At 34.7% G+C, this 13,684-nt stretch overlaps 1 protein-coding gene across 2 annotated transcripts in view; it reads left to right on the top strand.

Annotated features, from left to right (window-relative positions):
- raptor (regulatory associated protein of MTOR complex 1) overlaps window positions 1–13,684 on the top strand; it is a 47,132-nt gene that overhangs the window by 899 nt on the left and 32,549 nt on the right. For both annotated transcript variants that reach the window (XM_089239216.1, XM_089239208.1), the window contains exons 2-10: window positions 1,197–1,299; window positions 3,640–3,800; window positions 5,442–5,522; window positions 6,984–7,130; window positions 8,877–9,049; window positions 11,337–11,396; window positions 11,607–11,852; window positions 11,955–12,138; window positions 12,231–12,314. In XM_089239216.1, coding sequence (XP_089095342.1) covers window positions 1,197–1,299; window positions 3,640–3,800; window positions 5,442–5,522; window positions 6,984–7,130; window positions 8,877–9,049; window positions 11,337–11,396; window positions 11,607–11,852; window positions 11,955–12,138; window positions 12,231–12,314 — 1,239 coding nt within the window. The remainder of the gene's footprint in view (window positions 1–1,196; window positions 1,300–3,639; window positions 3,801–5,441; window positions 5,523–6,983; window positions 7,131–8,876; window positions 9,050–11,336; window positions 11,397–11,606; window positions 11,853–11,954; window positions 12,139–12,230; window positions 12,315–13,684) is intronic.

The following is a 13,684-nucleotide window of genomic DNA, read 5'->3' on the forward strand; positions in this document are numbered from 1 at the left end:
GGCGACCACTGATCAATGGAGCCTTCATCTCCCACTCAACTCCACTGGTTGGAAATTACCGTATGGCGATATATGACCGGAGTTGGTGTGCGGTGTAGTAGTAGATAGTAAAATACATTGAGGTCAAAGGTGTATTTATGGTTTTGCCGCCTATCTTCCGTTCTAATCTAATTTTCTCGACCACTCATTCTTCAAATCTCATACGGGCCCAGGTTGATAAGATTCTCACCTAAAGTACCAAAGGATGTTTAAAGGTGTCGTAAGTTTGATACTTGGTTCGTCCTTGTCAAAAAATTTCCTAACGCAAGGGTATAACAGAAATGGCGATATGCCCACAGGAAAAGATTGCTACCTCTAGAAGTCCCACACCGAGAGGGTTAGCACACCAACTTCTCTGCGAGTATAAATAAGGCTGGCGTTTGGAATCTGCAATAAATTGTAGGTCTCGGCTTAAATTGCCCTCTTGGGCAGAAAGTGAATGTGGTGTGACAAAAACGATTAACTTTGCCACATTAGGTTATAGCCTGCTGCCTGTGAATGTTCCTCTGTCTCTAAGTCACTCTTTTGGTCACTCATATGCTTTAAATCACCAAAACGCCCTAAAGTCTGTTCTAGCATAAGCCAGGCTAATCAAGTTATGCATGATCATTGAATACGAGGGCACGCCCCATTTGGTACATGCTTATAATGCCTATTTAATCAAAAAATAGACGACTCTATTTTATTACTTATCCAACCTCTGAAAACAGGCCTTTACTTTGTCATACATTCTTCAGTACTTGACGATTTAGAATGTAGTTATAACTACTAAATTGTTTAACTCGTTTAAACAAGCCTTTAGGATAATCTGAAATTGCTGAAAGGTGGCTCCAGAAGATAGTGTGCGCATCACTGAAAGAGGTTCCTATGTGCTCGGAAGGATGTGTTTCATAATAAAGCACAAATCATTGGAATTGACTGGCATGTGGCGCAGTTGGTTTCTTGGTACCTTGGTGTTTGACTGAGAAGTTCTTTTTTAAAACTATTACCCCATAGAACAAGGCTGGACAAATCGCAAAAAAAAATTTTGTCAAGCCCAGACATTTGGTTCAACAGAATTTTTAAAAGTTGTTATATATATATATGCAAGTGCCTTTTAAATGAATGAATAATTCTCTCCCAGCATTAATATATTGCTTTATTTACATCTCTTTCAGATGAAAACTGTGAGTGTTGCATTAGTCTTATGTCTAAACGTAGGAGTAGATCCTCCAGATATAGTCAAAACACAGCCCTGTGCGAGATTGGAATGCTGGATCGGTAAATATTTTTTCATGGATGTTTTTTCTTTATTACTATTATTTTTCATATCAAAGATACAATATTATAATAATAATTTAATAACTATAATACCCGGCACTGCCCGTGTTTTCCTCAGTGAAGCTTTATTGATCTTGTGATATCTCCCTCTTTCTTTGTGATCCATACAAACTGTTTCTAAGTTAACCAATATGGTGAATTCCTGTTCCTGCACAACTCATGAAATAAATCTTGATTATTTATAAAGAAACATAGAAATGAATGTATATTTTTTCCTCTTTTTCAAGGGGCGCTAACTATTTTGATCCCCCCCCCCCCCGAACTTCAAGTTATCCATCTGCCTATTTCTGCTTAAAAAAAATGCTTAATTATAGCTGTGGAATTTCTTCTGCACTTTACGAGCCCATAATTAATTGTAAAACAACCTGAACTATATGAATTTATGCAGTTGAACTCAATATTTCAAACATCGAGAGTTCAATACAATTTTTTAAGTTATTGATTTGGCAGAAAATCTTACTAAATTTCCACATTTCTGCAGTGGAATCGGCAATTTTAACATTGATTGCTATCGGAATCATCCTTTGCCTGACCTTCAAAGTGATGCTGATGATGATTCTGGCATCTATTCAAAAAGCCTTGTTATTGGGGGATTGAAAAAGTTGCAAACCATTGTAAAGGCATAAACTTTAATACATATACTCAGACCAGACACGACCCAGGTAGGGTCGCCAGTTGAACTGCCAGTATAATGCATATACTGGCAGCATTAAAGAAGTGACAAACCATTGTAAAGACACATACACGTCTGAAATGCATTGCTAGGGAACCCTGGTAACCAAGGTAAACATTCCGATAGTGATTGTTGAGGGTCCCAAAACCACTGTTGCCCGACAGTTTTTTGGGCATTTGCCCAGCTCTGACAAACTTTTAATTTAGCCTATCATTCAAGTCGGGTCCCATTTGGTATATATATGCAAAATTTGGCAACGATAGATCCAAAATTGCAGATTTATATAGAGAACATACACACAGACAGAAAAACAGAAAATTAATTATATATATATATATATATATATATATATATAGATTTGCGTTGGTTACAAACAATTGGCAAAAGGCGAAAGTGGCAACACGATGACGAAACATTAATTGAGGAGTTGGAAGCGCCAAATACAAAAGTATAAAAATTACATATTCAGACATACCAAAATTGGCTTTAAAGCTCATCAGTAGTGAAGAATGTTTAGCTTTGTCATGGGGGGAAGGGGTACCGCCTAGGAAAACATAATCATAGTACATTTAAAAATAATCACTCAAAATTTTGATTTTTTTCAATTTTAATTCAAAATTCATTAAATACAGCCTCAGTGGCACTGGAACCTAGAGGGCTTGAGCTACATCAGTTCCCCCCCAGCTCTCGAAACAATGTTCCGAGGTGGCAGAATTCCTTAATAATTCATGAATATTCAATGCCAATCCCAACAATATATTTTAGGAATGTTAGTTTCATAATCACCATTCAGGAATTGATTAATGTGTCAAGTTTTTGTCAAGGTATTTTGATGTGTAATATCTGTAAGCATTACAATGGTGGAAGAGAACATGTGACAGAAATGTCATTTCAACTTTTTCCGGCCCCCATGTCTCAAGAGGGTTTTTATTACAAAACAGAGCCTACGTATATCACCAGAATCTGTGACATTCATTGCAGAACAATCTGGAAGAATTGTGTACATATTTTTCTGTATTGCTGCAGAATCTTGGAAAAAAGTTTTAGAAAAGAAGGAAAAAGAGTCTTTTTCTATGTAGAAAAACAGTATTGTGGGAATTTTCACCATAGAAAATTTTTAGTTAGCCAAGGGCTCGTTGAGAATAAAGAAAAACATGTTCGTTTTGCACAGCATAAATATAAACTCAAACAATAATATCAATAAAATTAACAAAATTTTAAAAGAAATATGCATCTACCATATATTATGCATTCCGATAAAATTAAAAATTATTTAGAGAATATGAGAATATCAGGGAAAACCAAGTGCGCATACTGTATCAACTTTGATAAATAAGCAGATTTTGTCCCCAAAATATAGGCAGTGAATTTTATGTATGCACACAAGTGTTGCATAAGCCTATTTTAAGTCTTTTTTTTTGATACACTTTTTTTAAAAAAAGTGTATATTTTACTTTTTTCACTTTTTAAAAAAAAAATCTCCGAGGAGTGTTTGTTATATTTGAAGTCTACTGCGAGTTATTGAACTGATGCATTTTGAATGTTTACATGTTTTTATTTTAATTTTTTTCCTGAAATACATATTTACGTTAATTTTACTCTCCTAGATCCACTCTCAATAGCTCCACAGAAAGCTCTGGAGCAAATTGCAACGAATCTCCAGAAACAGTACGAGAAGTGGCAGCCAAGGGCACGGTACAAACATAGTCTTGATCCTACTGTTGATGAAGCGAAGAGACTGTGTACTTCCTTGAGACGAAATGCAAAAGCAAGTATTTTAGAACATTTATTTTTTATTAATAGTTTTTTACAGTTTCCTTCTTATAATTCCATCATTTTCAAAAAAAAAGAAAAAAAGAATGATATTTATTTTAATCTGTACTGATATCACACACATATTTTTTTATTTCGTAACAGCATAGGGCTTTGAAAAAAACCCAATGTTAACAGAAGTGTGCTGTTGTTTTGTGTATAAATCACCCATTACAAAGATTCATATACAGTCGAATCCTGTTATAACAAACTCCAAGAGACCGGAGAAATTTCTTCGTTATAACGAAATTGTGTTATAAAGGAATTCCAGGTTTTTGCATCGTTCCTATGTAAACTTATCTGGGGATTAAGCCGTGATTACACTATAAAAGTTTCCTAAAAAATCTTTTATAAAATTTGAAAAATTCAACCAATAAGATTATTGGTTGCATTTGCACAAATGTAACCCATGAGCTTTATTGCGTGGACTTTTCAAGTTTTATAAACGCACTTTTACATCACTTTCATAGTGTAATCTCGGCCTTAGAAAAGTGTTTGTTCAAATGAGATTTTCGCTATGACGGTATTCGTTAAAACTGGATTCAACAGTATCTCTACTAGACCTATTTTTAACACTCCAATGGTTGTGCTGGATCCGAGAAATCCATGCTCACATTTTGTTGTAACCACTCCACAAATTTAGGGAAGATTTTTTTAAGTTTATATTTCGTCAAATAAAAGTTTTCTCTTCATTCACCTGATTTTGTTATATCGCCTTTTCCCAATAATATGATATGTATGTAATCCATTTTTTTCCTTTAATGTCAGAGATATATGCCACCGTTGGTGTTCCTCCGTAGGTGTGACCTTTGGAATGTTAAAGAAGCTGTCATTTATAAACAGCTTCTTAAAATTTACATATTTGTTATATCGACCATCATCCTATGTATATGTTACTGCCAAAGCCCGAAGTGCGGCCAATTCGTAATGGGGCCGGTCACTTTGCCATGATTCAAATGGTTTCCTGTGGCCTTTGTTGACTACTTCACCAAACACCAATTCTGGCCATGTCGCTATATTACAATTTACTGCCATTAGTGAAATGGGTTGGAAATCAAGGCGCTATTTATCTGTGGTCACTTCAAGAGCCTTTGTTAACTAGTCTTGTCCATTTACTAATGATCATTGCCCATGGCGTTTGGACCGTACACTCACATATCTTGTGGTTTAATCTCTGCATCAAAGTTTTCTGATTTCAGTAGGCCACGCCTTTCACCACGGTACAAATAAAAGAAAACATTATTTAGGACCATTTTTCTTGAGCAAAATACCATGCTTGGCTCCTAAAAAATTGAGCTGGCGTCTAAATATTTTTTCGATTTGTCAAGCCCTGATATAAATTTTCTTTTTTCTGCCAAATTTTGAATAATGAAGTGTGATATCGCATTATTTGGAGGGTTTTTTTATCATGCAGCAGATGATTATGTGTTATTCAAAAATAGATAATCTCGGTATATAAATCCCTTGATATTTTCCATTTCGACATATTACAGTAGATTCATAATTTCTGGAAACTTATATCTCATGACAAAATATGTAATTTAAGAATTTATATAGATATGCAATCAATGAATAATGTTGAGTGTGTGTCTTTCAGGATGAAAGAGTCCTGTTTCATTATAATGGTCATGGTGTTCCTAAACCCACTGCAAATGGCGAAATATGGGTTTTTAATAAGGTGATATATTTTTGGTGACTTTTTTAAGCATATGTTCTGAAATCGTTATGTTTTCATGTCTCAACACTTTTCTTCGTTAACCCCAACTTCAAACATTCAATTCACAATGTCCAACTTCTCTGTCACTAAACACACATTTCTCTTGTACTGTCCTATGCATCTGAAATCTGGGTGCCTTACACCTTAAGTAAATGTTGACATATTAGAATCAATATGAAATAAATCCACCCACTTTATTTTCAAACTTAAACATGAATTTAATCTTCACCCTCTCATTATTTCCTGAATAACTATGTTATCCTCTTTATGATCACAGATGAAATATTTCACCCAAAAGCCAGTGGTATAGATTCAATCCATTTCTCTATGTTTTATTTCTTCTCTCCTCACAATTGCGAAGCTTTATTGTAACCCTATGAACTGCAGCTTTTTTTCCTTCCTCCGTTCTATACTCCTGTTAGTGATTTTTTCTCATATATAATGTATCTTTCTACTTTTTACATGTAAGAGCGAAAGATAACACATTAGGGTAAAAGAAGAAATCTGCTGTATATACTTTCTTACCTATTATACTGTTTTTCCTTATTTATTTATTTATTTTCCTTCTAGTTTTTTCTTTTCCCCTCCTTTTTCTAACATGCAGTTAGGTTAGGATAAAGTTACCAGATTTATTGCCGATTATATCAAATCGAGACAATCCAATTGTGGCCTAAAGTGTGTGCGTTAAGGGGCTATATGAGATTCTCCAGTCATCTAAACTTTGATACTTCTAGTATTCCAACTGAGCCATCCTATTTCTCTAACAGACTTAACCATACTCAAAAATTGAATCCTATTTTTTTGCTTTTACTGGTTATTATAAATATAGTTTCTTTCCTCATATCGTAGTTGACTGGGAAAAACTCCTTGATATCATTGATTCTCCTACTTCCGCTGAATTTTTGTACAATATAAAACAATATCTCTGTCACAATCAAATGCATTCTCTTGTAGAGGCTTTGGCCTACAATATTGCACAAATAAATAATACATTAATAAATATCATACATATCTTGAGCTTCCTAAAGAAGATTATCTACCTATACAAGATCCTTTGGATGAGAAAATGCTTTCAGAATTGTCAGGAAGAAAAGCAAGCACTTATACATATTGCATAAAAATGAAGTTTAGGGGTGATGGGTATAAAAGTGTTCAAAGAAGTTTAATCAATGTGCAAAAAAAAGACAAATAATCAAGATTAGGCTCCTTTACAAAGTTAGTTTTAAAATGAAAGGAACATAAATTTTTGGGACACAATCTTGAGATTAGCTTTGAGGTAAAATGTGAAGAGAAAGTTTTATTTTCCCACGATTTTTTCAAAGTTTGAATGTATGCTGTTTAGATGAAATTTTGTTGCTCCATTTTTGGAAAGTGAACTCATTATAAAAGTTATGCAATTTTTTTTTCCTTCTATTTTTTCAGACGTACACACAGTACATACCATTATCTATTTATGACCTCCAACAGTGGATGGGAGCGCCATCTATATATGTGTATGACTGTTCTTGTGCTGGTCTCATCGTAGAGTCTTTCAAACAGTTCGCTGCCCAACATGAGAGAGAGTATGAAGTAGGTATTTCATAACACAAACTCAAACAGTTTTTTATACTCCATGAAATTTTCAGTTTTATTTTATGTATATTGCTGGAAATATTTGGGAAAAGCAAAATAGAATAGTAACAAATTTGTATTTCTGATTAACATAGGCTAATCTTATTACAACAATAAGTTCTTGGAGGGTGAAATATCACATACAGTGAAACCTCTTTAACAATACTCTGTGGACCAAGGCTTATTGTTATATCGAGAAATAGCATTATTATTAATAGAATAGATATATTAATAGAAATAGAATTATTATTAGTTACCAGATCATATGTATGCTGTTCTTTTGCTTATCTCTTCTAAGTTACCACCATAAAATTCATTAATAAACATTTTATTTGCTACAAAAAGTTATACTCATTAATAAAATTCAGACTGTTGCTCTACACTGTAAAGTGGTTTACAGCAAGCATTTTTATGTACTACACACAAAGTAACTTTACTACAACTTGATTTGGACTTTCGGATAATAAATAGTGCAGAATACCTATGTTATGCAAGGATGACGTCACTCTCCGCTACCATACGAAGGTTATAACAACTGGCTGTTGCAAAGATATATTTTGGAAAGAGAGAAAATTCAACTGCCCCTGGGGGGAATCAAACCCACGTCCTTTCACTTTCCGTGTGAACGCACTAGACCACAGAGGCACCCGGAAAGTGAAAGGACGTGGGTTCGATTCCCCGCAGGGGCAGTTGAATTTTCTCTCTTTCCAAAACATATCTTCGCAACAGCCAGTTGTTAAAACCTTCGTATGGTAGCAGAGAGTGACATCATCCTTGCTTAAGTCGCCATCTGGTGGCAGCGTCAGTAGTTGTGAGCTTGGCCTGAGTCTGGTCCGGCCGTCCATGTACGGTCCCTTTCAGTGTACACAAGCTCCAAGGAAAGATTGAGAGATTCGGTGCCTCTGTAGTCTAGTGGTCTAGGGCGTTCACCCGGAAAGTGAAAGGATGTGGGTTCGATTTCCCGCAGGGGCAGTTGAATTTTCTCTCTTTCCAAAATATATCTTCGCAACAGCCAGTTGTTAAAACCTTCGTACCTATGTTATATTAAACATTCTCAAAAGAACAAACACTAATGAGGAATTTAAAAATATATGGTGATTTTTTGAAGAAAATAATATTGTGTTGCAGTGGTTTTGAAGCATCATTAAAAAATATCGTTATAGAGGGGTTTATAAAGGATATTGCTGTATTGAGAGGAGTTTAACATTAGACTATAGGCAACAAAAATATTGTTGTAAAGGGATTTATCGGTGTAGTGTGGATTCTGTGTATTTAGCTTGAAAGAGGATATTCACACACACAATATCAGTGCTCACTACTACAAGAGCTAACAGCTAGGCTATATTGTTATGTAAGTGAAAATCTGTGCGCATTTTCTTAAATTGAAAATGATTAGGGTGGCTGCTCATTAAGATTTGAAACAAGTATCCTGATGTCCTAGGACAGGTTTTTGTGTTGTGTCGGTGGTACATAATCTAATTTGGCCATACTACTGGTTGCAACTATTTGATGTAAATTGGTGATAATATATATATTTAGCAGAGGTTTCCTGGATGTCACAGTTTTGTCTTATTGAAATCTGGTCATCCTTAAAATTATGAAATTGGCTGCTATTGTGGTTATATTATTGCGAGGCTCTTGCAACATTAGTAAAATTATATTTTTCTGTCTTTGCACTTATATAGCAGTTTATTGTTTTTCCAGATGTTCATTGCGAATAGCAAATCTGCATCAGATACACCGCCTATGCCCTCTTACAAATCCTGCATACAGCTTGCTGCATGTGGAGCTCAACAGATTTTGCCCATGAATCCAGAACTGCCTGCAGACCTCTTCACCTCCTGCCTCACGACGCCAGTCAAAACTGCTCTCACGTGGTAATGATTGGTTCTCATTTAAATCTCCCCCCCCCTCCCCCCCCACACACACACAGACACATTTTATCAAAAAGTTTTAGTTGTTAATCGAAATAAATTCACAGTTTACAGGAAAAAAATTTAACATGCCTATATGCGGCCGCTGTGGTGGTGGTCGAGTGGTTATAGTGACGGACTCGCGATGCGAGGATCCGGGTTCGAACCCCACAGTGGTGGTCGGCTGAAGTTGGTTTTCTGTGGTTCCCAACTTCAAGGCGCAAATGCGAGCCAATCTCCCCGTTAAAAAGTCTCGCCACTGAGAGCAACAGTCCTACAACGATAAATCATTCAATCGTAACACTTCACTCATAGTTAGAAAAACTGGTGGCAGATGGCAGCACTACACATAACAAGCATTACAGAGAAACAAAAAACTTCATGTCAGGTTTCACTACACGTACACGCACATTCCCGCATGTACCGATTCGTTGGGGGTTCCGCAGTAGTAGGTAGGGCCTCCAAAAAAAAAAATGGCTCGGGGATCCACGATGTTCTTAAGTCAGCCACCTCAATATATAAGTCAAAAAAATTGCCATTGGGCAATTTGCCTGTTGTGGCGTTGTATTTGTATAATATAAATTGAAAAATGTTGAACATGTGCAGTTTTTTTTTCAAATATCTATTTCTAAATGCCACCAATGTTGTTAAACTACAAAGATACCTGCATTGATATGATGCTGTTGCTCTGGCTGATGTACAGTACACTGAGGAAAGCTTTGGGGCCGTTCAAGTATTACGTAAGCAAATTTTTAGCCATTTTGGGGAATTTTTTTTTTCTTCTACTGCTTCCAAAAATCAGATTTATAACTCAGCCTTGTGGCTGTAACAAAGGCTACTAACTGAATTATACAGGGCATTTTAGCTCAATGGAGCTAAAACACGCTCTTTACAATAATATCTCGGATCCCCACATGTTAAGCAGCAAACATGCATCACTCAAAAATATAATATGGTAAATGAAAATAATATAATATTTATATGATTGTACAAATCCAGATTATTCTTCTTTCGAGAGGTATTTCTGAGGGGTCACCCCTTCTCTAAATGGCAAAGGCATAGGTGCTAATACTTCTGATTTATCCGGAAGCCTTCTGCTTTTTCAGCCTCATTAAAATCTTCTGGTCAGAAACCAGATCCTTTTGATTTTTCATTTACCTTTATAAAGATTGATTGAAAAATTACCTAAAGAAAATTCTCTTTCAGTCTTTGCAATTCCAGGCTGATCAGGTTTTCTCAGGAAAAATATGAGAAATTAGGATTTCAAGTGTAGGAAATTAGCAATTGTTGCCAAATATGATCCCAAAAATAAGCAAAGTTGCCAATTATTACTAAAATTGCCTAATAATCATCAATGGTGGAAATGAAGTGATATTGCAAATCACATTGGGTTAAAATTAATTCAATGCAATAAAAAAAAAGTAAGAATATGACAAATATGTGAAATATACAATATTCGTATTTATAGTCACAATTTTTGTGAGGATAAAAAAATCAAGTAGGCTTCGTTGGAAAGAAGGCAAAAAAAACCACAAAAAACAAATTATTATTTTTTAATTTTTAAATTGTGGTAGAACAAATCATCCCAGGAAAAACAGGTTGTGTGGTCACCCGATGCAATCTAGAAAAAAATCCATAAGTTTTCTCTTTTATTTTTATAAAATGTTTTCTTCAGTGCGAAAAATATTTCATCGCATAATAAACTATCAATTTTTCAAGTCTGGGAATTGGCACTTATGCAGGCTCCTTTCACACATGGCTCATTCGGCAAATAATGATTCTTTAATTAGAACCCTTGACTAAACTCAAATTGTGGAAAGTTCAAAAGTGGTTGAGCTTCCTCATTTGTCCATCTACTAGGAACAGAATGCAATGAAAATTTTCTTACAACTAAGTCCAAGAACCTGTTAATCCTCATATTATAACCTTCAGCCTATTTGTTTGTTAACCTTTTAGTTGAGCTCTCATAAAAGCTTTCATTGACATTTAGAATGCGATTGAATGATAATGGTTCTAAAAATACTGATATCGGCTATGATGTTTGTTGTATCAATTGTGTTGACTGTTAATGATATGGGATGGCAATTTGAAGTATTCTTGTACATTTCAGTGCATTATCATGTATGTGTATTAACTGTGCTTGCATTAGAAGAGTTCATTTTTATTTCCTTTCATAAGTTTTCCCCCTTAGAATTATTGTGTATTGAAAATATTATTCAACTTTGTGAAATTTTGGTTTTATTCTTTTCAGGTTTGTCCTTCAGAATAAGCGAAAGTTGGTGCCGGATATTAGGGTTGAGGATATTGATAGGTAAGCTGTTGTGATTCTAGTAAAAATACCTCAAATTTGACAAAATGAAATCATGTGCTGCCCAAGTTGAGTTTAATAATTATGAAAAATTGTATCCCCCATCCCTTCTCCATTTTGTTTGATATTTTACAGAATTTATTCATCTTCACTGCATTGTTTGGTTGAATATTAGAAAAAAATTTCAAGTTATTATTTTTCTTTATTTGTTAGAATTCCTGGCCAGCTCAATGACAGGCGAACCATGCTTGGTGAGCTGAACTGGATATTCACTGCCATAACGGATACTATTGCATGGAATGTTCTGCCCAAAGATACGTTCCAGAGGCTCTTTCGTCAGGATTTGCTCGTAGCTAGTCTTTTCAGAAATTTCTTGCTTGCGGAAAGGGTAATGAGGTCATACAACTGCACACCCGTTTCAGACCCAGCTTTGCCTTTGACTCATCACCATCCAATGTGGTGAGTAATTGATCTTTATCAGCTATAGCTTTTCATTATTATAATCTATTTATGTGCAGGATTCTCTTGATACTTATGCATTTTGATTGTCTTCCAAACCAGGCAAGCGTGGGACCTGGCAGTGGACATATGTTTGGCCCAATTGCCGACGTTGGCTAAAGACCCTGTGCATACTCCTTACATGCAAAGTCCTTTCTTCTCAGAGCAGTTGACTGCTTTCCAGGTTTGGCTGTCATTTGGTTATAATGGACATAGCATTCCGGAACAGCTGCCAATCGTTCTACAAGTATGCCTTTTTATTAGCAGTTTTGAGGATAGAGAGGATTTCAGATTTTCAAAAGCTTCATTTTGAAAATTATTTATGCGTCAAATTTTCAGGTTTTGCTTAGTCAAGTGCATAGGCTTCGAGCTTTGGAACTTCTTGGTAGATTCCTAGACCTAGGACCCTGGGCAGTCAATTTGGTTAGTAGTAATTTTTTTTTTTGTTAAAAATTATTATTTTTTCCTTTTTCGAGTATTGCATTTATTATAACATCTAAATGCTTCCTTATAGAAAGGAGATGAATAGTAGTTTGGCGAATAACCGAATACTAAATATTCAGCTAATGTTTTGGCCCGAATGTGGCATATTCTGTGGCCAAATATCAGTTTTCTTAAAATTCATCACAATTATAAATAAAATTGGTGCTTTTTTAATTGAAAATAAAATTATTGATAATTTTTCAAAAAATTGGTATTGAATTTTAATTATGCAATTTATTATTTAAATTTAAAAAACTGGTAAATTTTTTTCATTGCCATGATACTGACAATCAAATTTAACAATGATATATTGTATTTTAATATTACAGGATCAATTTTTTTTTCAAAACTTGTTATAATTTTGCATCTAATTAAGAAAATGTCAACTGTTATTTACTCTTAACTAGTAATGCATCATAAAATTTCAACTTATTTTCTTTGTTTTCCTCTGTAGATGTTCTTTGCCACTTTCAGTAGCTCAATACTTATCTAGTCTAGGTACATGCTTCAGTTAATGAACTTGTTTAAAGTCAGGGCCACAGTCATATCAACAGGGCTCCCACTCGTCCTACTTTTCCTACTTCTTGGTAAAATGTCCTACTTTTGTCCTACTTTCTAGTTTTTGTCCTACTTTTCCTACTTTTATACTAAATCCTATCGACAAAATTTGTGTAATTGATTTTAATTGAGCTGGGAATCATTATATATTGCCAAATGTTACAAATGTTGGAGAATGCAATTAATGATTCTGCCAAAGCAGAAATTATATCGTTTTTAAGGTTCTTTGGGGGGGGGGGGGGTATGTGTACCATTTGGTTGATTAATTTTTCATTTGCTTAGTTTGAGGGTTCAACAAGTACAGTAGTCATTAAAAACTTCTGTCTGGATGGAAAAAATAATTTTGTATTTATTACTTCATGGTCTTGGACAGTAACTAACATTCATCATTCAAAATTATGGTGCAAATAGGTGAAGCAACAGTTTGCATTACAAAGTAGTTGTATATATAGGCCTATTCTAGGTTTGGTGATTCTGATGCTACCCAATAGCATTCAGTTGTCTTCTGTATTTTTAAGGCATGAAAAGAGGCATAAACAATATTTATAATGTGTGCTCGGCATAGAGCTAGAAATGGAAGTGCTTCATTTCTCAAAAATTATTACACTGGCATTGAATAGTAAAATGTGAACCAATCCCTTTAAAAAAGGATGGAGAACGCAGTAAAACTATCTGGTTCATCATAATATCTAGTCAGATGAGGCAAGTTTTAATGGTCATCATACCCATTATTAGGCTAAAAATGTTGATCT

Source organism: Pholcus phalangioides, unplaced genomic scaffold, assembly GCF_987345545.1.
Source record: "Pholcus phalangioides strain wild (caught in Gottingen) unplaced genomic scaffold, Ppha-v1.0 ptg000002l_1, whole genome shotgun sequence".
Taxonomy (NCBI): domain Eukaryota; kingdom Metazoa; phylum Arthropoda; class Arachnida; order Araneae; family Pholcidae; genus Pholcus; species Pholcus phalangioides.